This window comes from Cygnus atratus, chromosome 29 (assembly GCF_013377495.2).
Source record: "Cygnus atratus isolate AKBS03 ecotype Queensland, Australia chromosome 29, CAtr_DNAZoo_HiC_assembly, whole genome shotgun sequence".
Taxonomy (NCBI): Eukaryota; Metazoa; Chordata; class Aves; order Anseriformes; family Anatidae; genus Cygnus; species Cygnus atratus.
In genome coordinates, this window is record NC_066390.1 from 290,192 (window position 1) to 316,184 (window position 25,993).

Consider the following 25,993-nt stretch of genomic DNA (forward strand, 5'->3'; position numbering starts at 1 on the left):
CGGGACAATCATCATAAAAAAATACCAAAGCGGGCGGTGAGGTTGGGGGGGCTTCCTCTGGGGTTTTGCGGGGGCAGGAGGGGCCGGTCTCCCCGGGCCTGCGGCGGGGGGGCGCAGGGTGCAGCGTCCTCGGCCCTGGGGGGGCTCACTGCGTGGGGGGGACGGGGGTGGCCGTGCTGGGGCTGGGCGCGATGGGGTCCGTCTGCAGGGGGGGGCCTTGATCTGCACGGAGAAAAAAGGAAAGGGAAAAAAGGGGGGGGGGGGAGGTGTCACACCTGGGGTGCGATCGCACCACGTACCCCTCTGCCCATGAGAAGGTTTGAGCGAGGACCCCCTCCCCCCCCCCCCGCCCCTGCTCCAGCCCGATGCGCATGGGGGGGGGGGGGGGGGAGGGGGGAATCCCTCCCCACCGTGAGTGATCCCCCCCCTTCTCCCCGCCCCCCCCCTTCTCCCCCCCACCCAATGTCTCACCTGCGAGGAGGCCGGGGTTGGGAAGGAGGCTTCCCTGCACGGCGGCCACGATGGCGGGGCTGTGCGCGGCAGCCGAGCCCCCCGCGAGGTGCGGCAGGGCCAGGCCGGGTGGGTTAGGCGGGGGGGGCAGCCCCCCGGGCGGCATGCTGCTGGCCAGGGCCCCATGCAGCGGGAGGGCGGGCGGGTTAGCGGGGAAGGTGGCCCCGATGGACTCGGCTAGGGGGTTAGCCATGCTAAATGGGATGGCGGATGGAGACAATCCGAAGGGCAGGGCCGCGGGCGCATTACCGGGCACGGCGGGGTGGCCGCTGCCACCGAGGCTCCCAGCCAGGCTCTGGGACGGCGGCTGCTGCCCGGGGAACGGCGCCGGGGCTGTGGGAGAGCGGGGAAGCATCAGGTCAGGGAACCGTTAGGGCTGGAAAAGACCTTCAGGATCACCTGGGCCAACTGTCCCCCAACCCCTGCCACCACCGTCACCCAGGCACCAGGCCCAACCCTTCCTTGAAGTCCCCCCAGGGACAAGAGGGACAGGGCCACCGCTCCCCGGGCAGCCCATACCAACGCCCAACCGCTCTAAGAACTGGCGCCTCATTTCCAACCCAAACCTCCCCTGGCACAACCCGAGGCCATTCCCTCTCATCCTATCCCATGTCATCTCCCCCCCCCCACCCCCCCCCCCACCCCCCCACCCCCTTCCTTCAGGTAGCATGAAATTGGGGTGTGGGGGGGGGGGGGAACGATCAGGGCCGACACCCCGCCCCCACCCCCCCCTCCCCCTGGCACCCACCCAACCCCTCAGCACCCCGTTCACCGTGCGGGATGGCCGGGCCAGGCTGCGGGGCGCCCGGTGGCGGGGGCGGCTGCGGCGGGGGGACCCCGGGCAGCGGCTGCCCCCCGGGCTCGGCGGGGGCCACCATGGCTGGGGCGGGCGGCGCGCCCAGCGGGTGGGCGGCGGGGGCCAGGGGGGTGCCGGTGGCGGGCAGGGGCTGGGCCCCAGGCGGCAGCGGGGGCGGCTGCTGCTGCTGCTGCTGCTGCAGGTGCTGGAAGTGCTGCTGGCGGGCGCGCATCTCCGCGTACTTCAGCTGCTCCATGTGGAAGGCCTGGCGGTCCGCCAGCAGCTGCTGCCGCTGGTATTCCAGCTACGGGGAAGCACGGGGTGGGGTGGGGGGGGGGGGGGGGCAGTGTCAGCAGAGGCTGCCAGGGTGTGGGGGGCAATGCCCAGGGTCTGCGCCCCCCCCCCCCCCCAACCCCCCTCCCCGCTGCTCACCGCCTCGCGCTCCCGGTCCATGATGGTCTCGAGCTCCTCAAAGTGCCGCAGCTTGATCTCCAGCTTCTTCATCTGCGTCTCCACCAGCAGCGCCACCAGCGACTTGATCTTACGCTCCTCCACGGCTGCCAGGTGCTGAGGGGATGGGGTGGGGGGGGTCAGCACTTGCAGGAAACCCCCCCCACACACACACAGAGCCCCCCCCTTAACCCCACAACCCGCACCTTGGCCTTCACAGCAGCTGCAGCCAGCGCAGCAGCAGCAGCAGTGGAGAGGTTCCCCTCGCCGATGTCCCGCTCCACCTTCGCCTTGCGCTCGGCCTCGGGCTCCAGTGGCTCCTTGGGCACCTCGTCCTGTGCCTCCTTCGCCTCCTTCTCCTTCTCCAGGTCCCCTGCAGTGGGCAGGGGTGGTCAGTGAGAGGCGGCTGGGGGGGGGGGGGGGGGGGGGGGCTCCACACCCCCTGCCTGGCCAGGCCTCCACTCACCTGTGCCATCGCTGTCGCCCTTGTCCGACTCCTTCTCACCCTCCAGCTCCTTGCCCTTCTCCTCCTCCTTCTTGGCCATGTCCCCCAGTTTCTCCTTCACCTCCTCCTCGGCGGTGCCATCCCGGGGCTCCTGGGGAAGAGCCCAGCCCCGGCTGTTTGACCCCCCACCTCCAGCAGGGCCCCACCCTGCGCCCCCAGCCCCGGTACCTTCGCCTCCTTCTTCTCCTCCGCCGGCTGTGCCTCTGCCCGCACCTCCTCCGTGCCGCTCTCCTCTGGGGACACAAGCGCAGGGTGAGCCCCTCCCCTGCCAGAACTCATTACACAGAGACGCACCAGCACCTCCCCAGGCGGTACCTATCCGCTCCGGCTCGTCGGAGGTGGTGCCGGCGATGCCGCTGCTCTCCAGCCCGAACGCAGGGTCGGCTTTGCCCGTCACCTTGGCCGCCTCCTCCACCTTGCGGACGTGCGCCTCCACCAGCGCCGTGGGCACCTCCTCCTTCATCTTGGAGAACTCCTCTGCCAGAGCAGCGCGATGCCGCCCGTCAGCAGGGGGCTGAGCCCCCCCCCCAAGCGCCAGCCCCGCTCCTTGGCACCGCACAGCACCCCGGAAGTGTGGCGGGGCTCGTCCCGTGTCCCCACCAGCCGTGTCCCAGCTCCCCATCACCGCCCGCGGCCCCGTGCCATGCTGCCCGATCTCTGGCGGTGCTCAGCCCCCTCTTGCCTCCACTGCCCTGGGGGGGTCTCGTGCCCGTAACACCACGGCTGACGGCACCGCCCGGGCTCCGACCCCTGGGGGGACGCGGCCGCATTACCCAGCGCCGATTTGGCGGCGGCGGAGGCGACACGGGGGTCGACGACGGAGGCCAGGAAGGCGACGGTGCTCATGACGGGGTTGCCGGACTGGCTGAAGGGGATGGGCTGGTAGGCCAGGGGCCCCAGGGACGCCTCTGAGTCCTCCAGGTAGGGGTCCTCGATGGGCAGCCGCAGGAAGTGCAGGATGCACTCGTCCTGCGTCCGGCTGCCCACGTGCTCCGACACCTTGTTCCAGTCGTCCTTGTACATCTCCAGGGCCTACGGGGTGGGGCGGGGGGGGGGCTCAGCGGGGCTGGGTGGCCCCGTTACCAACGCTCCCCCCTCCCCGGGACCCCCTCCCAGATCCCTGGCTCACCTCCAGCAGCAGCAGCGTCTCCTGCTCTGTCCACTCCCGTGTGGCGCTGGCAGCAGCTTTGCTCTGCGGGGGTGAAAGAGGGGGTGAGCGGCGGGGTGGGGGCACGGGGAGGGAGCAGGGAGGGGGCCGGGGCCCCCACCTTGGAGGGGACATTCTTCTTGGTGTACATGTCGGTGCGGAGGCCGAAGTTCTGCATGTCGGCCGGCTTCTCCTTGCTCTTGTCGGGGAAGTTCAGCATCTGCTGTGAGGCCGAGGTCTGCTGCTGGGGAGGAGAGGGGACGTTGGGGGCACGGCCTGGGGGGGGGCAGGCCCGAGAGGACGCAGCTCCCCCCCCCTCCCCATCCCTGTCCCTCCCTGGAGACGCCACGGTGCCCCGTCTCGTCACGGTGTCCCCCCCGCGTCCCTGCTCCCCAGGGCAGGGCGGCATGCGGGGCGCGAGGGGGAGGAGGGAAGGAGCCTTCCTCGGCCAGCGGCGGGGGGACGGGCCCCATGCAGCCGCCTACCAGCTCCGGCTTCCCTTTCACCGTCTCGGTGACGAGGTCTTCGATCTCTTTGCTCTTGCGGCCCGTCTTGGCGTCGCCGTCGCTCTGCCGGCCCTGAGGCACAGACAAAGCTGTGCTCAGCCCCCCCCCCCCCCCAGCCTCCTCAAAACCCCAACCCTAACCCCCCAGCACCCCCTCAACAGGGACCGGGGAAGGCGGACGGGATGCGGATGCGGCGGGGACCCTCGTGCGCACCCACCTGGGGCGTCTTGGGCTGCAGCGGCACCAGCCCCGAGGGCGTGTCGGCCAGGACGTGGAAGTGGGAGGTGGGCGGGGGGCCCATGGGGGTGGGCCGGCTCTCAGCGTCCACCTGGTAGTTGATGAGGCCCCACTGCTCCAGGAACGCGTGGACCCTGCGGAGGAGGAAAGGGGGGCTCAGAGCGGGCGGCTGCTGCGGGATGAGCCGCGCGCTGCGGGGCCGGACCCACCGCATGATGGCACAGACGTCGCCCGCCAGGTTGCGGCGGCAGGCGGTGGAGGTGAGGTACTCCTGCGGGTTCAGGCGGTACGTGTCGATCATGAAGTTGCGGTAGGCCAGGTATCTGCGGCAGGGAGGGGGCCGTCAGTGCGGCGCGGGGCTGGGTGGGCACGGAGGGATGGGGCGGGGGAGCTCAGCCTCACATTTCGGGGGTCTTGGACTTGTTCTTGCCGTTGAAGAACTCGGGCAGGGCTCGGCGCTCGATGGCGTGGACGCTGCAAGGCGAAGGCACGGGGAGGTGCTGGCACTGCACCGGGCTGGTACCGGGGCACCGGCCGTGGCCTCGGGGCGCCCCGTACCTGTTGTAGTCGAACCAGGCGGCGTAGCTGGGGATGATGATGTGGTGGGTCTGCTCCGTCACATTGTCCTCGTGCAGGTCGGGGTTCTTGGCCTGCTCCCCCTTGCTCCCGGTGCCGTTCTCCTCCTCATCCTGTGGGACACCGGTGCCACGTGGGCAAAGGGCCCTGACCCCTCCTTCGTGCCCTCACCGAGCACTGGATGCGGCCCACGGCCGGGAGAAGCTGCTGCAGCCCCAGGGTGAGGGGGCCGCAGCAGCACAGCGTGGTTTGGGGTGGAAGGGACCTTAAAGACCTGGTCTGAATCCCCCTCTCCATGCACAGGGTCCCCTCCCACCAGCCCGGGCTGCCCAAAGCCCCAGCCAGCCTGGCCTCGAGCACTTGCCAGGAGGGGGCAGCCACAACCTGCTCCAGTAACAAATTAATTTCTCACTTCTAATCCACATCTAGCCTCTCCTTTTGAAGCCATTTTCCCTTATCCTATCACTACAGACCCTGGGGAAAAGCCTTTTACCACCTTCCCTATAAGCCCCCTGCTACAAGGCCTCCCCAGAGCCTCCTCTTCTCCAGGCTGCACAACCCCAGCCCCTCGTCAGAGGACAGCTGCTCCAGCCCCAGGATCATTTTTGTGGCCTTCCTCTGGACACCCTCTAATATGCCAGAAAACGGGGCCTTTTTGTCCCCAGAAAAGGGACGAAAGAGGTGACTGTCCCACAGTGGTGACCCTGTTTCTGGAGCGGGGAGCACGGTCCTTGGAAAAGGGAAAAGGGTCCCTTGGGCAGGGAAAGAGCCCACACGGGGCTGCTGTCACCGAGGGCTGGCACAGCCCCATGGCCTCACCTTGCCAGCTGTCTCCATGCTCTCGTCCTCCTGCTCATCTGGAAGAGAGGACACGGGGGCAGTTTCGGGCACTGCCAGCTTGGCAGCACCAGGGACTGGCCGCAGCGCCCAGCCCGAGCAGCTTGGACTCACCCAGGTCTGTCATGGTGCCCCCCTTGACGGGCGCAGACTCCGAGTCCTTCTTGGTGTTGACTGCAGCAGAGGGAGGAGGCGCTGAGCGCCGGGGTGCTGGGACAGGCACAGCCCCGTGGGGAGGCTGCCGGCCCCGGCCCTGACCTGTTTTGGGCAGAGTGACCTCCTCCACGTTGGGGACGGGCGAGGGCTCATCCATGTCCTTCGTCAGGTCCTCCTGCTCCTCCTCGCGGTGCCCGCGCTTGGACTTGTTGTAGGGGGTGGAGGGTCTGCGAAGGCCAGAGACCCCCCCGGCCCCGTCAGCACCACAGCCGGGCTCCCGCAGCCCCTGCCCTGAGGCCGGATCCGGCCCTGTTGCCCCCCCCGGGCTCACCCCTTCTTAGCATTCTTCTTTTTGGCCTCTGGCGTGGGCGAGGGTGAGGGCGAGCGCTTCCTCTTCTTGTAGTTGCCCCCCTTCTTGTCCCGACGGTCCGAGTCGGGGCTGTTCACCTGTGGAGGAAGCAGGGATCACGAGGCACGGGACTGGGACCTCCCCCCTGCACCCCCAGGACAGAGCCCCCTCCCCGTGCGTCCCCCGGGGGCAGCCGCCACGTTCTGACCTCATCCGTCAGTGTCTTGGCTGAGATCTTCTTCCTGCGGGCGAGGGGGCTCTTCTCGTCGGTCACCTCGTAGTCCTCCTCGTTCATCCACTCGTTGAAGGTGTCCGTGTCCAGGATCCACTTGGCATGGACCTGCGGGCGGGGGTCCGGACGGATCGGTGACCCCAAGGGTGGGCAGGGGAGGGGGGGGGGGAATCCATCCACAGGCACCAGCTGGGCCTGGGGGCCCCATCACCTTCCGGGGCTTCTCTGGCGTCGGGGCGTCCTCCACGGAGGCCTCGATCTCGTTGGCCGGGATCCAGGTGTCGTAGCTGCGGGCGCAGGGGCAGGGGGTGAGCAGGGGTGTCCCATCAGGCTGCGGCCACGTCCCCCAGCCCCAGCGCAGAGCGGTGGCTCCCCGGGGCCCCCCAGGACCCCTCACCTGTCGGGGTAGTAGCCCCAGTGCAGCAGGACCTGCTTGTCTCGCTTCATGACCGGCCGGACCCACTCCTCTACAAGGCACAGGCAGAAGGCACGGTGCTGGGCACGGCCCCCCCCACGGCTCTGACTGCCCCCAGGGGAGCTGCCCCAGTGGCCACACACGGCCCAGCCCCCAGCACTGCCCCCCCCGATGGTTCTCCGTCGGTTCTGAGCTGGGGGGAGCTTGGGCTGCACCCCCCAGCCTTGCACCCACCTTCCTCCAGGTTCCCGGGGACAGGGCAGACGACGTGGGACGCATTGCTCTTGTCCTCGGTCACCGTGCCCTGCAAGGAGGGGGGAGCGCGGGGCTGAGCACCATGACGCAGCCTCGGATGGGACCCCCCCACCCCAGCGCTGCCACCGACCTGGTGCCTCTTGACAATGTCCTTCAGCTTGCTCAGCAGCTTGGGTTCAATCTCCTGGTGCAGGAAGATGTTGGGCCGGGCCAGGCAGTTGTTCTGGGGACAAAGAGCAAAGCGTTGAGCGGGATGGGGGCAGATTGGGGGGCTGGGGGGCGGATCTCCGGGGGAGGGTCTGGAAGGGGAAGCACCCCTTACCTGCACCAGGGATTTCTCGATGGTCATGAACATCTCCACGTTGCGATCCATCCGCGAGGGATTCTGGAAATCGAAACGCCGCCTTATTGGAAGAAAAGAGCGACTCTCATGAAAGCCACAGCTCCGGTCTCCTCGTCAGCCAGTCACAGCCTGCCTGGCAGGGGGGGCCTGAACCCCCCCAGGGTTCTGTGGCCGGGGGGGGGGGACATTCCCCCAGCACCTGCTCACAGAGGTGGGCGCCCTACGCACAGCCCAGCCCAGGCAGCCACCGGGCTGGGGCAACCCCCGGTGCTCCCACAGAGGGGATAAAGGTTCTGACTCCCCCACCCAGCCCCCACAGCTCCCACCCCAGCCCCCTCCCGCTCCCAGGCCCCCCCAGTGGGGCGCGGTGGGTGCTCACCATCCTTGGTCGCTCTTGAACTTATAAGCGGCTGCCAGGATGTGGCACAGGGCTCCCCCCGCCTTGAAATCCAAGAAGCATTTGATCTGTAACAGGAGGAGAGGGGTTGAGGGGCTGCACGGGACAGCCTGGGGCACCGGGAGCTGTCACCGGTGTGTGGGGGTGCTGGACCCAGGTCACTGGGGCTGCGATGCGGACACCGGGTTGGTGGTTGGGGGGGGGGTGCTGTCCCCGGCTGCCAAAAAGCCCCCGCGCTGGGGGGCTGGCCCCGGATCACCGGGGCGCTGTCTGTGGTCTGGCGCTGTCCCAGGTGGGGGGCAGCTGCCAAGCAGGGCACGGCGCTGGGGTCAGCGGGCCACTGTCCCCAGGCTGCTGGGGCATGGTCCCTCACCGGGGCATCGTCCCTGCGTGGGGCCAGGGTCCCTGCGTGGGGCCACTGTCCCCGCACCGGGCACTGGCTGTACCAAGGCCATTGTCCCTGGGCTGGGCTTCTGTCCCCAGGCCCCGGAGGCGCTGTCCCCAAGCCCCCGAGGCGCTGCCCCTGCTCCAGGTGACATCCCCACGCCGCGGCGCTGCCCCGGGGGCAGGGGGGGCACCGTCCCCACGTCCCCAGCTGCCCTCCCCGTGTCCCCGGGCCGCAGCCCGCGGTCTCAGGGCCGCCGTCCCCGTCCCCGCTGCCGCCCGTCCCCGGGGCCGGGGTGGGGGGAGGCGGTGGGGGGGAAGGGGCCGTGCCCGGGGCTGGGGGGGGTGGGGGTGGGGTCACGGTCGGGGGGCGCCGCCGCCGTCGCGGCGGGGCCGCCTTTGTGCGGCGGGGGCTCACCGGCAGCTTGGTGAGGGGCGCGTTGCTGACGTGCTTCCCGAACACCTCCTCCTGGAACTGCAGCAGCTGCACCACCAGGCTCGACAGCGACTTGTTGGTGGGGGGCTCGGCCTGGATGTACTGGGGGGGGGGGGGGGGCGGGCGGGGGGTCACGGCCCCGCCGCGGGCCGCAGCCGGGCCTCCCGCCGAGCCGGGCCCGGGGGCGGCGGGGCCGTGACAGGCCGGGCCCGCGGCGGCCGCCCCCGCCCTACCTTCTTGTAGTTCTTGCCGAGCCACAGGCGGACGTTGTCGAACTGGCTGACGGTGTCCGAGGCCTCGTAGTACTTGACGTTGGGGCCGCCGTCCTTCTTCCGCACCGCCATCTTCCAGCGGGCCGGGCCGCTCCCCGCCGCGCCGCTCCCCGCCGCCACGGCCGCGCCGCGCCGGTAGCGCCGCCTGCTGGGCGCAGAGTGCGTAGCGCTGTGCTGCCGCCTGCTGGACGTAAAGTGCGTAGGGGACGTACTGCCCCCTGCTGGACGCAAAGTGCGCAGCGTCGTACTGGCCCCTACCGGCCGCAAAGTGCGTAGTGACTGCACTGTCCCTTGCTGGACGCAAAGTGCGTAGTGGCTGTCCGGAACCCTACCGGACGCAAAGTGCGCAGCCTTGCACCGCCCCCTGCCGGCGCGGGGTCGCCCCGCTCTCCCCCACCCGCTCCACGCCGCCGCTGCCCGCTCGGTACCGGCGCGGCCGGGCCGCGGCGCCCCCTGGCGGGCCGGGTCCCGGCTCCGCCCCCTGCGGGCCCACGGGGGAGAGCGGGCGGGGGACGGGGGGAGAGCCCCGGGGCGGGGGGGGCGGTCATGGCGGGGGCGGGAGTCCCGGGGCCGGGGCCGGGGCCGGGCGGCGGCGCCGGGCCGGGTCTAGGCGGAGCGCGGCGGAGGGAGGCACGGGAGTCACGGTGGCCGAGTGGTTAAGGCGTTGGACTCGAAATCCAATGGGGTTTCCCCGCACAGGTTCGAATCCTGTCCGTGACGCGACCGCTGCTTTTGCGTGGGGCGGGCGCGAGCCCCTCGCGAAGTGGGCGGGGGGCGTCGAGAACGACCTCGGGGGGCGGGTACCCCCCGCCGAACCCACTTTTTTTAACGGCGGGGGCAACGGGGCCGAGATCAGGCTTTTGGGGGCGGGGGGGGGCTGGGGGTCTCTGGGTTTACCAGAGCCCGACACAAGGGAAGCAGCCCCCGGACCCCCAGGGGGGTCAAGGTCGGGGCTGGGGGAGCACCCCCCCCCCCCCCCCGGCAGGGGGCTGGGTGCTGAGGTTGGGACCCCCGGGAGCGGACGCAGACCCCGAGCCCACGGGTAAAGCAACCAGAACGGCGTTTATTATGGATCGGTTCCATCCCTGCCTGGCGCGGCCCCCCCCCCCCGGCACGGGAGCGAGCCACCGCCGCCGTCAGCACCACAGCCACGGGAGGAGAAAGTACTGTAAAAAACAACGAAACGAATGCAAATAAATTAAATTCCCAACAAGGAAAACGTAACCAGGGGCTGAGGTGCCCGTCCACGGTACTTCGAAAATGAAATAGGAGGGGGCGGGGGGGGGGGGGGGGATACAAACAAGAAAAGGGCGAGAAGTACAAAAAAAATACAGAACCACAGTCACGAGTGTCCGCAGACAAACACCAGCAACAGCAGAGGAAGCCGAGCTGAGCACCCATGGGTGGGGGCAGCAGGAGGGTGGGAGCCCCCTGGGTGCCAGGGGGCTGCAGGATCATGGGGGGGCCAGGCTGGAGGAGAGCTGGTAGGGCAGGGGTGGGGGGGGGCTGCGGGGGGGACGGGGGCAGCTCAGTCCCTGCCCGGGGCAGGTTCTCCCCCCTCTGCCTCTCTCCCCTCCGTAGGCAGGGCCAGGTCTGCCCCCCAGGTACGGCGTGGTCGGGGGGGGGGCAGGAGGCCAGGCCAGCAGCACAGCAACAGAGACACTTCTGAGCACGAAGGCAGAAAATGATGAGAGGGAGATGAAGCCCGAGGAGGATCGAGCCAGTGGCCACTTGAGAGCTGCCGCCGTCCACAGCACAGCACAGGGAGCCGGGGGGGCAGTGTCCCCACCCCGGCAGGGGCTGAAGAGCCCAGCAGTTATTTGGGGAAGGTTGCTCCTTCTCTCTTCCCCCCGAAAGCCACGAAATGGGGAATGCTGATCTGCAAAGGGCAAACACGGATGGGCTGCACGGTGCGGTCGCTGCTGGGCCAAGTGTTTAAGTAGCATTTACCAGGGGCATTTAATCACTTCAGCTAGGAAGCGAGAGGGCGGAGGGAGCGGTGCCCTAACAAAACCGTGTCTGTGAGTGGGGAACACCAGCGGCTGGGACCCACTGCCCCCCAGTCTCTGCCTCGCCACCTTCCCCCTCCTCTCCCTCGCCAGCACGAAGCGTTTCTCTTCCAGAGTCCTTTATATTTCCTCCACTCCGTGTGCAAATATCATCACCAGTCCCGGCTCCAGCACCATGTCCTCGCCCATGTGCTGGTTCTCGCAGGCCATCACCACCACGGCCTGCTTGCCGGGGATGCGCTTGGCCACATAGTTCTCGTAGTAGCGCCGGTTCATCTGGCGCGTCTCCAGCGTGGCCAGGCCCTGCGGCCAGTTCCGCTCGTGGGCGTTCTCGATCAGCTCGTTGATGATGGACGTGGGGCAGCCGCTCTCCACCAGCGAGCGCTTGATGACAGCCTGCAGCACGGCGTCCGGCGTGGAGATCATTCCACCCCACCGCGTCACCCGGGCGGGCTGCAGGGAGTTCACCCACCTGGGGACAGACGTGGGGACAAAGCGTCAGCGCCACCCGCCACCGAAACCGAGGAGCTGTTCTGCCTCCGGTCTGCTCCACGCTCAGGAGCGAGGGTGGAGGGGGAATGCCAGCTCCATTTCCCTCTGTTCTCACCCCAAAACAGGAGCCAGCTGTGGCATTCAGCTTTGTCAAGCAGAGCCCTTCCTCCCTCCCAGGAGGGAGGGGAAGGACGGATCAGATAAAGAGTTGCTTCCTCCTGCCTTTCTCAGAAGGAGAAAGGAATCTGGCAGCTTCCTGCTCCTGGACAGGATGCAGGTGGCAGAATAAAAAAGGTCAGGACCCGATTGTGCAAACAGCTTCTGCGCCACTCCCCGGCACAAACACCCCGCAACTGCCCCTCGCTTCTGCGATGGGAAGGCACGCAAAGCGTTTTCTTCTCTAACAGCACCTTGGCCCCTGCAGGCCTCCCCTCCCCTCAGATCTGTCAGCAAGCTGGCTGAGTCACAGCGCCGCTCACCCCCTGCTCCCACCCGACCAGCGGGAAGCAGCACTTACTCCAGGATTTCGTTGTATTCAATGGTCTCCTCCAGGTTCTGCAGGTTGGGGTTGACGCTGCGGATAGCTCGCATGTAGGCCTTGAGCAGCTGGATGTCCCGCTTCTGCAAGGGGAAGAACACAACAGGGTTTGGGGCAGGCATCAGCGCTGCAGCTGAAGTCACGAGCGCAGACCCCAGCACGTCAGGGAGTTAAACACGCCCCTGCCCCTCAGCTCAGCTCCCTCCCCGTAGCTGGAGGCTCTCAGCTCGGGCACGCTGTGCACAAACTGCTTGTGGTGGCTGCTGCCCACGGGGCTGAGCCTGACCCTTCCCAGGGGGACGCGAGCACTCAGGTCCCACCGTGGGGCTACCCCCAGCCCACTCGGACCCACCTGCTCCGCCAGCTGATGCTTGTGCTCTGCTGAGGTCTTCTCCAGCTCAGCGATCCTCGTCTGCTGCTGCTGCACCACGGACCTCAAATGCTTGATGCAGTTGTGGTTCGGCAGCTCATCTTTGGGCATTTCCAAGCTGCAGAGCATTACAGAAAGGTGGAGGCCCCAAATTAGGGAAAGTTACGCACCAGAGCACTTGGCACAAGCACGTAACCAATTTCCAGAACGAATCAGTCTCTGCAGACTCGCCAAGAGGCCCAGAAGCCCAAGCAGACAGGTTTAGGAGGGGAGGACCACGGGAACAAACCTCCACCAGCCCAGCAGGCAGTGGGACTTCTCTCCTCCCAGGTGATCGGGGTTAGGCAGCCATGAGCCTGACCCCATCTGACTCCATCCTAAGAGATCTGATCATCTCCGAGCCAAGAGTCAGCCACCACCCGGCTGGATGCTTACAGCACGGGAGTGGGAAGGGTATCGGCACTGGGAGCACACGTGCCAAGGCCAGACCAGCCACCCACTGCTCCCAGCTCTCAGCGACACGTAGGAGGGAGCAGAGCTGACGCTGGAGCTTGTCCTGGGCTGGAACGGCCCTGGGCAGGTTTACGAAGGCTCCACCACTCCAGTTTCCAGAAGCCAACCAACACCCGAGCCCCGGCGACAAGCTGAAGAGCTGAGGACTTTGAACCAGATTTAAAAGGAAACGGGTTTGGCTCAAAATCCTTCCCTTCTGCAGCGCCTCGGCCTTCACAGCCCTGCTGCCCCCAGGGCTCAGCGCGCACGGGGCAAAGGGGTGTGAAGAGCAGAACCAGGCTCCGTAACCCTTTTTCATTTTCCTTCCCTTTTCCCTTTTCCTTCCCTTTTCCCAAGGCTGTCACCCTCGCTCTGCCCTCCCCGTGTCCTCCTGCACGGGCCATACGGAGGGAGGAGACGGCCACACCGTGCCGCGACCAGGCCAGCACCTGGAAGCCATCCTCACCCGCATCCCTGCTCGCAAGTCACCGGGCGCTTTGGATTGTGCTCGCAGTCGTTGAGGTGAGACATCAGGTTGTCGAGCCGCACCACGGCCGTGCAGCCGAAAACAGCGTTGTCGCAAGTGATCTGCAGCTTCGAGAGCATATTACGCATGATCCGCGGGACGGGGCGGAGGTGGGCGACCGTCACCACGCTGCGGTCCACGGGGCACGTCTGCTGCTGGGAGAACCACTGGGTGATGCAGGCATTGCAGAAGGCGTGCTCGCAGTGAGGAGCCTGCCGGGAGAGGAACAGAGAAGAGCCCCGTGTTACTTGGACCTGGCCTTCGCCGGCTCACGTCTGGAAGGAGACCTTGAGCAGAGGAAAGCACCTTAAACCGTGAGGCAGAGCCGCCCGCCCCTCCTTTGGGTGGCCACTGCCTGGATTCATCCGCCCGGCAGGGAGAAACAGGAGGGGGCAGAGCCCGGGAATTTACTGCCTTCAAAGCAAGGCTGGTCGGGAGGGAGTCCTGAGCCCAGCTACAGAGGCAGCCCCAGCACAGCTCCAGGAGGCTGGTACCCAACCGAGAGGCTGCTCGGCGCGCGAGAAAAGCCTGGGAACAGGGAGTTTTAGGCAGCAGGTTCTCAAAAGAAGATTTAAATAAATCTGGTTAAGCCAGGATTTTCCCTCCTGTGCGACGGCCTGTGATCGTGTTCACATGCTGACTTTTTTTATTTTTTAATTTTTATTTAAATCAAAGCTTGTTCTGACACCACAGATCCCCATGGCTGGAAGGTGCTAGCACCACTTTAGCTCCGACAGGTCGCAGTGCTGCGTGCTCCAGCCCATGGGCACAGGTTGAGCCTCACCACGCAGCCCTCGGCCTCGCCGGGATCCCCGTGGGGCAGCCCAGCACGAGTCCCAGCTTCTGTGATTTGGGTCATTAGTGAGTCACGAAGCTGCAGTAAGCACAACTTTCAGATCGGATTAGTCCTATTTGAATCCTTTTCATTTCAAATGAGGCAGGATTTATGCAGAGGGTGCCAAGCTACTCGACACGGCCACAGCTCTGCTGGTGCTGGAACGCCTCTGGCAGCAAACGGAGCCTGAAGGGCAGGGTAGGGGCCGGGGCACTGAGTCTGCGCAGAAGCCGGCTCCGCTCAGCCAGCGGCACCAGGGCTGGGCGCTGTGCAGGCTCTGAGCTACCCCTTCCTCCCCCTTTTCATGCCTCCTTGCTCAGCATCCCCCGAACCCAGCACTGGGCGTGTTTCCCCCAGCACTCACACGACCGCAGGCTTTTGGCCCCGCTGCTGCTTCCTTACCCATGGTGTCACCAGAACAGTGAAGAACCCATGGAGCTCACCTAACGCTGTGCGTGGCGCCATCCATGTGTGTGCGGATCGAGACTTCTAGAAGTCTGGAGCTGCAACCGGAGGCTTTCAGCAGCCACTGTCAGTGCTCAGATGGAAACCTACCTGAACTGGCTCCTCCAGGACCCCGCTGCAGATGGGGCATATAAGGTCTTCATCAACATCCCCCTGAAACCGTGCTACATCATACCCCATTGCTCATCACCGACGCCAGAACCCTGCGGAGGGAAGAAAACGGCTGGTTAGGAGCAGCCGGGCATCCCGCGGTGCCTGGATGGAGCTCACAACGCGCCGGTTCCCAAATCCCTGCCTTCCCTGCCCAGCGCAGCAGACCTGGGCATGGCAGGAGCTCGCAGCCCCACTGTGCTGTGCTGAACGCCCGTTCTGACGCGCCGCTGGCACCACGTCTCTCCCACCCACCTTATTTCTGATCCTGCTGCAGCTTCCCTACTTGTTGTGCTTTGTTTTGCGCAGCCCTGCTTGGCGTGCAGAGGGGAAGGCAGCACAGAGGCAGCACCAAGGACAGCCCTGCAGGCTGGGCATGGCGCTGGGCTGTCACGGGTGGCAGGGGAGCCCTGGGGACGGTGGCACTGCTGGCACCCGGCGCAGGCGTCATCCTTGCCACCACCTCCAGCGGTTTTCCCACCTGGCTGAGCTGACGCAGCGCAGAGCAGAGCGTGACCTCGGCTGGGAGCCCCCCACCCCCCCGCAGAGCTGTCGGGGGGCATGCAGCAATGGGACCAGCAACGGGACCGGCCCCGGGAGCAGCCCCACGGCCCCATTCCGACCCTGCCATTTGCCACCTCGCGCTGCCTGCCACGGAGTGACCTTGAGCTCTGCCCAGCATGCCGGCGGTTACGGCTCCTCTGCAGCTCGTCCCCAGGGAGCCAGCAGCTCCCCTCCCATCCCACCAACATCAAAGTCGGCGGCAAACGGTCGCGGCCGTGCAGATGCACAGATCCACGTCCCCACCCCAACACAAAGGGGAGCCGCAAGCCAGGTGCATGAAAAGGGGAGCAAGGAGGCACCGAGGCTCTGAAGCCACCACGGCAGTGCCACCGGCAGGAGCTCGCCCCGCTGGGGCTCCCACTGGACCTCGGCCGAGGGGCTCGCGTGATGCCCTGGCCCCGAGGAGCTGCTCGTGGAAGCGCTGCGTCTGCTCAGCCAGAGCAGCAGGGGGGACATGTGGAGGGGGGCCACGGGTAATGGTCACACGGTGGACCCTCCCCTAGACATAAGGCTACAAAGCGAGGGCTTTAATCAACTCCCAGGGAATCAGGGAGGCGGGTAAATCACCCCCCCCCCGGGGTAAATCACCCCCCGGGGAAGTCAGCCCCACGCGTGGATGGATTCTTCCCTCCCACAGAGCAAGCACAGACAAAAGGCTCCTTTGAGAGGCCGGGGTGGGGAAGTCCCCGGAGCAGTTTGCGATTCAGATAACAGGATTAAGGGCTCCGGCCGGAGGGAGAGCGGATCTCCAACAGGGAGAGCGGATCTCCAACAGGGAGAGCGGATCTCCAACGGTTGCTCTCCAACCGTCCCACGCCCCTGGATGGATGCTGCTCTCCCCAGCTGGGGAGGGACCCAAATTCCTTCCCTCTCTCGCACTGCACATCCCAGCCCCTCCGACACCTTCGCATGGGGCTAAAACCAACTGGAAGGGCAGATGGATGTGAAGGGCCCAGCACAGCTCCCCGCTGAGCCACAGCACCCCGCAACCTGCTGCCCCCCCCACCCACCCACCCATCGGGGGGCTGCATGGCACAGCTGGGACCGCTCCACAGAACCCCAGATTTTAGGGACTGGAAGGGACCTTGAAGTCCACCCAGCCCCATCCTCCTGCCGGAGCAGGAACACCAGGACCAGGTCACACAGGAACGTGTCCAGGAGGGTCTGGGATGTCTCCAGAGGGGACTCCACATCCCCCTGGGCAGCCTGGTCCATGCTCCGCCACTCCTGCCGTGAACAAGTTGTGTCTCATATTTAGGGGGAACCTCCTGAATAAGGTCACCCCTCAGTCTCCTCTTCCCCAAGCTGAAGAGCTCCAGCTCCCTCAGCCTCTCCTCGTAAGGGAGATGCTCCACATCCTCGTCGCTCTGCGCTGGGCTCTCCAGCAGTTCCCTGTCCCTCCTGAGCTGAGGGGCCCACAACTGGACCTAACATCCCAGATGTGGTCTCACCAGGGCACAGCAGAGGGGGGAGGAGAAGCGGCCAACCTCCCTCCTGGTGGAGGAGAGCCTCCAACCCCTGCTGCTCAGCGCTCAGGCACAGCTCCACGCTCCGGGGTCACGGCGGCTCTGAACCCGCCGGCAGCTCCAAGGACAGCGGGGCCCTTACAGGCATCCAGGTGCCCCCGGGGAGCTGCACAAGACCCTCTCGCCAGCACGACCACCGCCGGCCCCAGCCGTCCTCAGGAGCTCACTTTCTTCTTTCAGCTTTCTTCAGCTCCAGCCTCCGGGCCTCCGATGCCCAGCCTAAGCAGCTGGACAGGATGCGGCCGCCTTCGCATCCACTCGGGAAGAGAGGAGCAGAGGGTGAAACGCGGACTCCTGAGATCCAGCCTTGCCATCTGCCAGACAGAAGCCCCAGCAAACCTTCCTCCAGCACGACGTCAGCACCTGCACGAGCCTGGAAGCCTCCAAATTCTTCTCATGCCTTGCCCCAGCTGCTCCCCCTCCTGCGGGCTCTGCCAGCATGCAGCAGCAAGGAGCACCCGCTCCTACCACGAGGCGGGAGAGCTGAAAGCGCCTTCAACGCTCAGGCAAGGAGGAGCTGGAAGCCCGGCCTCCTCCTGCTAGACCCAGAGGTGAGGTAGGGACCTGGCCCCCGGGAGGACACACTCATCCTTGCCTGGGCTCAGCAACCTGCAGGACGGCCCCGGAGAAGGTACCGGGTGGCTACCATGAGCAAGCCCGGCTTGCACAGAGCTACTTAGCAGGAAGGATGATTCACGGGCTGCAGGGACCCGGCGCAAGGAGCTTCGGTACCTCTCCTGGAAGGGCTAACACCAGGACGACGTCGAGCCAGACCTTCTTGCAGCACGGCCAAGACAAGACACAGCAGAGAAGTGTGGGTGGGAACCCGGACAAGCCCACCCTCAGAGCAAGGCGATGACACCCTGCCGCCTGTGATTACACCCGGTTACAGAACGAGCTCCTGCCCTCACCAAACAGCGTGTGGCTCCTTGACCCCAGCACCAGCGGCCTCCCTGAGGCTGGGCAGGGAGCGAGGAGGGAGCAGAGGCTGGTCACAGAACAGGGCTCCGGCCCAAATTACAGCAAAACGCAGGGATCTTCCCCACTTCCTTCTGCTGCCGTGAGTCCGCCTTCTCAGATCGTCACCCCCTGGCCTGGGGGCTTCCCATTCCGCCCGCTGCCCAGCTTGGAGATCAACAGGATCAGAGGACCGGTGATGAACAAGTCAGAAGGACTCTGAAGTTCCTACCCTTACCCCTGGCCTCCCAGTGCCCCCCTGGGGGACAGAGGTCCTTCAGAGCCCGCTCCCAACGTGCCCTTGAGGAGGAAGAGGAGATGAGGAAGGCAGCTGGAAGGACCTGTGCCGCTCTGTCCCCCCCGACACATGGAAATGGGGGGGCTGCAGGGCAAGGCAGGCAGGCGCCGCCAATCCCCCGCTCTGGTTACAGGGCACCCGTTCCTACACACTTGACGCATCACACCTGTGTTCCGAGTCTGGGGCAAAACTGGGGCAAAAAGGGGCTTCGCTCGGTGCCTGGCACCTGCCAGACTCCGCTAGCGAGGCCGAGGCTCCTCCAGCCCAAAGCACGTCCGTCCGTCCGTCTGTCTGTCCACCACGCCAGCAGCAGCCGCACCGAGAAGCCTTCCGCGGTAACATCGGGCTGTCCTCCAGCACGACAACGAACTGCCCCTGTCCCGAGGAAAACTCAATCGCTGGCAATTTCTTCTGTTGACCAAAGCAAAACCCAATCCCCTGAAGGCAGCTCTCCCTCCCCCTTGAACAAAAAGCCTGTGGGGGAGCCCGTGGATGTGTCCCACGGCCCGCACAGCGCGCCTTGGCACGGCCCCTCCTTTCTGCCCCGATACGTTGGGGCCGCCGGAGCCAGGGGCAGCTGAGCCGAGCTCTGCCCGCGGGTGGCTGCGGGGAAGCCAGGGGATGCCTGATGGCTCCGGAGGAGCTCCGCTGGATGAGGCCGGCTCACGGTGAGCCAGCAGCACCAGACCTCCACGCCGCTGCTCACCCGGGGAAGCTTTGGTTCGGGAACGGCACCGAGCAAACGGGCGGCACGGCATCGCAGAGAGCAGCCTGCTCCGCGGGCAAGGGCAGGCAGCAGCGGGCGGGGGCTGCCCGAGCGGAGCCATCGCCTTCCCACCGAAGGCTGCAGGGAAAATACGCCTGGGGGGCGAAACGCAGCGGGGGGGCACAGCCGGCAACCGCCCCCGGGCCTCGGCCAGCTCCCCGCAGGGGGCCAGCGTCTGCCAGCAGCGGACCCACGCTGGCGGCTGAGGATGGAAGCCCGGCCCTTCCTGAGAAAGGCCAGCCAGAATCCCTCAAGAAATGAAAAGCAAACAAAACGCAGCAGCCTTGATCAGCCCGTGCTGGAGGTCCCCAGCGCCAGCCCTGCCCTGGCGCTCAGCAGCAGGAGCCCCTGTTCTCAGCGCCCCCAGCACAACGCGGCCGCCGGGCACCACGGCAGCTCCGCAGCTGGGATCGCTCGCAAGAAACCTGTCCCGTGAGCAACGCCGCTTTTCATAACCTTTCCTAATTTCGTCAGCTCTGTGGGCCAAAAGAAATAAAATGAGAAGCAGAGAGCGAGGGGCAGGGGCAGGCAGGGAGAGCACAGAGCCCAAGGGTGCAGGGGGGCAGCTCCGTGGCGCTCAGCCCTGCGTGGAGCCGACGCTCCGGCGATCGTCCCAGCGCACGCCGTGGGTGTCCCGGGGACCACATGGGGTCCTCCTGGTCTCCCTGCCGCGAGGAAGCACCGCACATCCCCCGGGGGCTGCGGGGGTCCCGAGGCGGCCTCGCTGCCGCTGGGGGGTCTCCAAGACGGGCTGGGAAGGCACCGGAAAGCTTCAAGGAGGCAAAGGAGCAGCTGGCTGCCAGCCCCCCGGGGCTGCATCTGGTGAAGGCGGCTCCTGCCCCCCGCTCGCAGCACGGATCGAGGCTGGGACGCTGCTGGCGGCACGGGGGAAGGACCTGGGACACGGCGACAGCGCGGGGGCTGCCCCGTCCGCTCCTGGCAGGGGGCTCCCGGCCCCAGCAGCTCCCCCAGCCTCGCGGAAAGGGCCAAGCAGCGAGAGCAACGCCGCATCTTAACGCGTGGCATAACCCAACGCCGGCTCCAAGCCCCTCTGTGGGACCCAGCCGTCCAAACCCACTTCTGGAGCCCCTCAGCACACGCCTCCCGGCTGCAGCAAGATCCCCCGGGGAGCTGCAGCGGGCACGGCTGGCATGCAGGTGGAGCAGAAACCCAAACCTCATCGCCCGCTTTATGGCCGGGAGACGCAGGCTGGGGCAGGCACCGTCCCAGCACCAAAACCAAGCAGGGTGCAGAGTCCGGTGGCAAAGGTCATTCGCAGCGCTTGGTCCCGCTGAGCCCGTCCTGTGCTCAGCACCGGTGGCCCCGGGGAGGGAACTCAGCGGGCACAGGGCCGGGTTTGTGGCACTGCTCCGACTGCGCCTTCACATCTTCGCATCTCCCCCTTTTGTTCGCATTTGGCGAGCCTGCACGTGCAGAACGAGCCCGCACGGCTTCGTGGTTTTCCCAGGAATTTCTGCATACGTTTGAGACATCTACGAGCCATGGACTTAAAAAAATGAAATAAAATAAATGCTGGCAGAGAGGAGAGCACACCTCTCTGCGGGCCAGGACAGTCACTGCACCTGCCCAACCTGAGACCCCCGCCAGGAGCCAGCCGGTGAGGAGCTGCCGATAGAAGCCACCCGCTCTGCCTGCACACCACGCGTGTAATTAACCTCACGCTAATGACAGCACGGAGCAGCCGCGCTCCCTCTCCTCCAAAAAAGCCATCGGAGATGAAGCCGCAACGTGACGTGCTCCCTTCTCTCCGGCGCTACCACGCGGGGCCTCTAATTGCTGCCGCTGCTGGCTCCCCGGGCACGTGCAATTTGGGGCAATCCACGCCCCACGCGCAGGAATCCTCCGGTCCCCAAAGCTCTGTGTCGGGGGAGAGCTCCGCGTTGGGGATGAGGGAGGCAGCAGCCCCGCAGCCCCACAGCCCCTCGCTGAACTCGGGCGGCCCCGGGACCAGCCCCGGCTCACTTCCAGCTGAGGGAACGACCACGGAAGGAGCAGGAGGTCGGCGTGATTGATTTACACGACGCTAACGAGCGTCCTGATTCTCGCTTCCTAATCCTTTCGAGGGAATTGCCGAGCTCGTGCTCTCGTTTGGAAACGACGGGCGCGTGCGGGAACTCGGTGCTTCCCCGGACTTGAGCAGGAGCAGAACCCGCTGGGCTCAGCGTGCTCGCTGCAGCGCTCCCACACCTAAAGCAATCGACATCCCCCAGGCCTGGAGCTTCTCGTCTGTGGAGGTGTTCCTTCAAAGCGTTTTAACTGATTAGCAGAGACTTCAGCGAGGACTGGCTGCGATCCACACGGTTTTAGTGCCTGCTGTTTTGATTCGAGAGGCCACAGGCGAAACACACAGCGAGTAATGACTAACGTTTTTAATTAAAAGCCAACAGCGTCGAGAGCACCAATCTTAGAGCTCTTTCCTTAAAGATTTCTCCTCCCACGTGGCTCTTCTCTGACACTAGGTCATGTCCAACGAGAAAAACATCCCAAAGGAAAAAAAAAAGAGAGAAAAAAATCCCTTTTCCTAAATCGCCTTTCCCAAATTAAAGGAAGCTTTTGCTTCCTTCGTCAGGGGCTCCTGATGCTCAGTCCCCACTGAACTGGGGCCGCGCGTACCCCGCAGGATCTCCCAAGCCCGGCCAGCAGCACAGTGCTGGAGCACCCACAAAAAAAAACACGAAACGACCCAAAAAGCAAAGACAGCCGGCAGCGCCTGTGAGCCGGGACCCAGCAAATCCAAAGCAGCAGCCGGGGAGAAGGGAAGCAGGAGGAAAACCTTTGGGAAGCAGCCAGGGTCGCTCTGTCGGGGAGGCATCACGCGCACCCCCTGGGCCATAAAACCGGCGCCCAGCAGCGCCCCGGGCCCCGTCTCCAGCAGGGGCTCAGCACCACACAGCTTTTATCTGACCTCTCCCCAGTTCCAGGGCCTAACGTGCTCACCTCCAGCAGTGTGGGGTGACCGGGAGCACCGGGCAGGGCTCGGGCCAGGTCCCCGCCCGCCCCAGCCCCCCTCACCTGCAGCCCGCGAGGGGCAGGACGCAGCGCCGAGGTGCCAGCGACCCGTCCGATCCTGCCAGCCCCACAGCCCCATAAAACGCACCGGGAATCAGCGAGCCTGTGCCTCCGATGGCGGCTCGGAGCACGCAGCTTGCTGAGCCACGGCTACAGCTTCTAAAAGAAGTCTCCCGTTATTTCAGGAACGTCAAGGTCCTGCTCCTCACGAGGACGTTCTGGCAGGGCGGCCCGGCCTCGAGATGCTGAGCTTCCCACTCCACTTCCCTTCCCTCCTTCCCCGGCCCGATCGAGCCCATCTACGGCTCAGGAACTGGAGCCACGGCGCTGCCCACGGGCTGCGACGCCTCGCACGGGATCCCCAAAGGGGCAGAAAGAGCAGACAAAAACCCACGGGGAAGCAACAGCACAGGGAAGGCCGGGAGAGCATTCAGAGCTCAGCACATCGCCGCATCGGGGAAGGAAGGAGCCCTCGTGGCACATCGCCCCCAGCAGCCACATCCTCCTCCTCCTCCAGAGCCCCTTCGGCAGGAGGGGAGGGAGACCCGCGCCCCTGCAGGGCTGCCCCGTGCCCCACCTCCCCGCCCGGCAGCGGGAAGGGACGCACGCAGGATGCGTGCAGACGGCTCTCGCGTTTTGTGCTTCCTGCTGCGAGCTCCGAACGCCCTTCCCACTCTCTGCGCTTCCCCACGCGTCCCTTGGCCCGAGCTGCCTGCGACAGCAGCTCCTGCCTGCCAGGAGCCGGGGCAGGAGCCGCGCCAGGTCCCGAGGCTCGGGGTACGAGCTCCTGCCGGAGGCTGCTCGCGCCACCAGCTGCCCTGGCGCAGCCGGCTCTCCCCAGCTGTCGCCGGAGCTCTGACACATCCCGCAAACCCCACAGGTCACCGAGGAATGCGGCGCGGCTCGCTGCTGCGGCCCACGGCGTGTCTCCAGGCCAGAGGAAGAAGTCACCTCCGAAATCCCAGAGGCAGGAGCCCGACGTGCGCTGCGAGGCCCCGCGTGTTCCTCCCATCGGCAGAGGCGGCCGCCGCCGCGAGCAGGACTCCGCGCCCCCCAAACGTGGGGCCACCGTGTCCCGTGGTCCCTTCGCCAGAGGGGTGGAAGGAGCCACGCGCTAACAGCTGGGACCGTGCTGCTTCGCTCTGAACCATTTGGATGCGAGAGGTCTCTTCACAGCTGGGGAACAATCCCGGCCTCGCAGCAGAACAGCGAGGACCCCGTTCAGCAGGAAGCGTCCCCCACTCCCTGCGCCAGGAGCCCACACAAGCTGCGAAGCCCCAGAAATTGGCCCCGCACCAAGCCCAGGGAGAAAACACGCGGGAGGCCGGGAGCGCCGAGCGGCTCGGGGCTCGCTTCCACTTCGAGCTCCTTTTGAAGGCCGCTTTGCATCGCCTCCAGCTCCCTGCCAGCCCTCGCGATGCCTCCGCAAGCTCCGGATTCACCGGGAGGTTTTGTTAACAAAGCACTTTCCCTGCGAGTCACGGGGAAGCTGGCTCTGTGGAGAGCGCGCTGGAAATTCCAGTGTCTGCCTGGCTCGTCGGAGAGCACCGAGTGAAATCAGGGCTGCAGAGATCAGGCAGGGGCAGTTCTTTAATCCAGTTTGGCAGGACTCTTTGAAACCAGTTATTCTCTGAAATTTAGGGAAGATGTTGCTGCTTCCCCGCAGACGTTAACTCCCAACAAAGGCTCTTTAATGGCTTCAGAGCGCGAAGCGCGCTCTTTGAGCCTGCTCAAACCCTCGCACGGCTGAGATCTCGAAGCGGTGCCCAGGTGAACGTGCCAGAGCAGCCGCACGCTGCCGCCAGCCGCTGAGGGGCTCCTCGCGGGCACGGGGAGCCTCTCGGCACGAGACCGGGTGCTGCACGCAGACCTAGCGAGACCTCTCTCGGTAACAGAGCCAAAGCAAAGCTTTCAAACACCCGTGACTCGAGAGATACCCGTGGAAGGCAGCCGAAAACCCTGCCCAGGAGGCGCCGTGCCATAAAAGCGCCGATGGGACACCGACCGCTCACATGTCTGGGGCTCCACGTGCGCGGGGAGAAACTCAGCGCCTGTGCGGGGGGGCAGAAAAGTTGGTGAAAAGCACCCGATTTTTACCTTCCGCGGCAGAATTCCTCCCTAAGCAGTAAAGAGGCAGGGCTCGGTCTGGGTTACTCTTTGCAGGGGGGCCGCTCCCCGTGGCCCATCTTTTCCCCTTCCTTCTCTTACAGCTTAAGCTGTCATTCTTCGAGGGCCAAGAGCCGCTGCCACAGAGGAGTCTCGAGGCCAAGCGGGACAGATCTAGTCACGGGGAGAGAAAAAAAAAAAAGAAAGGAAGGAGAAATGAGCACGGTGAGAACCAACGGGAAGGCTGCGCCCTGCCTTCCAGCTCCCTCTGGGACCCGGAGGAAAACCCCTCTCCCTCCGTGAGAGCCGAGCCTTTGGCCGCGCAAAAGAGAAAAGGGAAACCTGCGTTTCCCAAAAAAAACTTCTGCAATGCTCCTACAAACACCCTAAACCTCCGCAGAAACGATGAAAAGCCCGCACCACGAGCCCCGTGCGCCTCGGACGGGGTCGTGGATCCCCTCGAGAAGGTCGGGGAGGGCGCCCCGAGGGATTTCTCACCCCTCTGCCCCCCTTCATGCCGCGGGGGCAGCCCGGGAGCCCCGCTGGGGCCGGGAGGTCCGGGAGCCCTCGCTCGTGGCGGCGAGCTGAGCGCCGCCGCCGCCGCCTCCCCGTGGCGCTGAGCCGCGGAAATTCCAGCCCTCGGCCAAAACGCCGCTCGCCTCGGCCCCGTCCGGAAGGGGAGCCGGGCCGGGGGGGGGGGGGGGGGAGCTCGCAGGCAGCCCGCGGGGCCGCTCGGTTCGCAGGCAGGGGAACGGCTGCCCCGGAGGTAAAGCCTCCGCTTTTCCCTTACGCAATCCCGCTAAAAATAGCTCCCCAAATGCCACCTTCGCATCTCCTGACACAAATCCAAGGGTTTTTTTTTTTTTTTTCGCGCGACTCCTGCGCTCGCTGCCAGCGGGGCGAGGGCTGGCAGCAGGAGCTCTGGAGCTGGGACAGCTGCGGCCCGATCTGCCGGCCGGGCAGCGGGGCAAGAGCAGCCCCGAGGAGCCCCCGCAGCCCGCACGGGGCCCCCGGTGCCGTAGGGAGCGTGGTGCCCCTGTGCCGGGCCTCCCCGCGGGCCGTGCTCGGCAGGGACCCGGCCACAAACGGGGAGGCCCCGGGGCTCGCAGGATGCCGAGGGCCGGGCACCTCACGGGGCTGCTGGCCCCAAAGCCGCCGGCGTTCCCTGGCACCCAGCCCGGTACCAGCACCCCGGTACCGGCATCCCCTTGTCCGCCGCCTTACCTCCTCCCACCACCCGCACCCCGGTACCGGCACCTCTTGGCCTCCTCCATCCCGGTACCGGCAGCCCCTGACCTCCGTCCATCCCCACACCCACAGCCCGGTACCGGCCGTCCCTTGCCTCCATCCACCCCGTTACCTCCTGACATCCCGTTACCGGCACCCCCTCACCTCCACCCACCCCGTTACCGACGCCCCCGTAGCCCCGGCCATTCCCCTTCCTCCCGCCCGTTCCCTGCCCCCCCCCCTCCCCCACCGGCGGCGGGGCCGCGCTGCGCCCCCCCGGGACGCGGAGCCCGGAGCCCCCCGGCCGCTCCCCGCCGCCCTTTGTCTGCCCGGGACCGCCGCTTCCCCCGCCCCGAGCCCCGCCGGCAGCCCCGGAGCCCCCCCCGGAGCCTCCCCGGTGCCGCCCGCACCGGGAGGGGGCCACGAAGCGATCGCAGCCCCCCGAGAGGCCCCGAGAGGCCCCGACCCCGCTCCTGGCCCCGCTCCGCCCCCCCCGCGGCACAACCGGGGGCGGCCGTGGCCCCGGAGCCCGCCCGCCGCCGGTACCGGGGCCTCGCCCCCGCCCCCCCTACCCACGTACCGCCCGCCGCCCGCACCGGGCCGGCTCCGGGACGCCGCGGGCTCGGGCCCGGCCGCGGCCGCCGCCTCCTGCCCCCGCCCGGCCCCGCCGCGCTGCGCCGCGGCCCCCGCCCCGCCGGAAGCGCCCGCCCCGCCGCCGGCCGGAAGCGACGCTCTGGGCGCCCAGGGGCCGGAACTCGGTGGTCGGGGCGGACCCCGCGGGCCGCGAGAGGCGGGGGGAGGGGCGGTGAGTGGGCGGGGCTTGATGAATTGCCCCGCCC

At 66.6% G+C, this 25,993-nt stretch overlaps 2 protein-coding genes and 1 non-coding gene across 3 annotated transcripts; 1 reads left to right on the forward strand and 2 right to left on the reverse strand.

Moving 5' to 3' along the window:
• Positions 1–11: 11 nt before the first annotated feature.
• Positions 12–8,934, reverse strand: SMARCC2 (SWI/SNF related, matrix associated, actin dependent regulator of chromatin subfamily c member 2). The gene is given in 30 exon segments (XM_050715978.1): positions 12–222; positions 472–586; positions 589–843; positions 1,283–1,610; positions 1,739–1,873; positions 1,963–2,129; positions 2,223–2,352; positions 2,430–2,494; positions 2,577–2,738; positions 3,035–3,293; positions 3,391–3,453; positions 3,530–3,652; positions 3,894–3,986; positions 4,132–4,285; positions 4,361–4,474; positions 4,554–4,625; positions 4,710–4,840; positions 5,547–5,584; positions 5,679–5,738; positions 5,823–5,947; positions 6,052–6,167; positions 6,278–6,409; positions 6,513–6,588; positions 6,699–6,768; positions 6,951–7,020; positions 7,102–7,194; positions 7,294–7,375; positions 7,694–7,779; positions 8,514–8,633; positions 8,765–8,934. Coding segments are annotated over 30 exon segments (3,756 nt in total). The 5' UTR covers positions 8,876–8,934.
• A 507-nt stretch (positions 8,935–9,441) lies between these two features.
• TRNAS-CGA (transfer RNA serine (anticodon CGA)) lies at positions 9,442–9,523 on the forward strand. Its single transcript has one exon. It is a non-coding gene; the product is annotated as a tRNA-Ser (tRNA).
• A 1,214-nt stretch (positions 9,524–10,737) lies between these two features.
• RNF41 (ring finger protein 41) lies at positions 10,738–25,813 on the reverse strand. Its single transcript, XM_035570234.2, has 7 exons — positions 25,735–25,813; positions 23,919–24,101; positions 14,621–14,733; positions 13,171–13,442; positions 12,195–12,330; positions 11,822–11,925; positions 10,738–11,284 (listed from the first exon to the last, which is right to left on the reverse strand). The coding sequence occupies exons 3-7, from the start codon at positions 14,708–14,710 to the stop codon at positions 10,933–10,935; spliced, it is 954 nt and encodes a 317-aa protein (XP_035426127.1). The 5' UTR covers positions 14,711–14,733; positions 23,919–24,101; positions 25,735–25,813; the 3' UTR covers positions 10,738–10,932.
• Between the last annotated feature and the right edge of the window lie 180 nt (positions 25,814–25,993).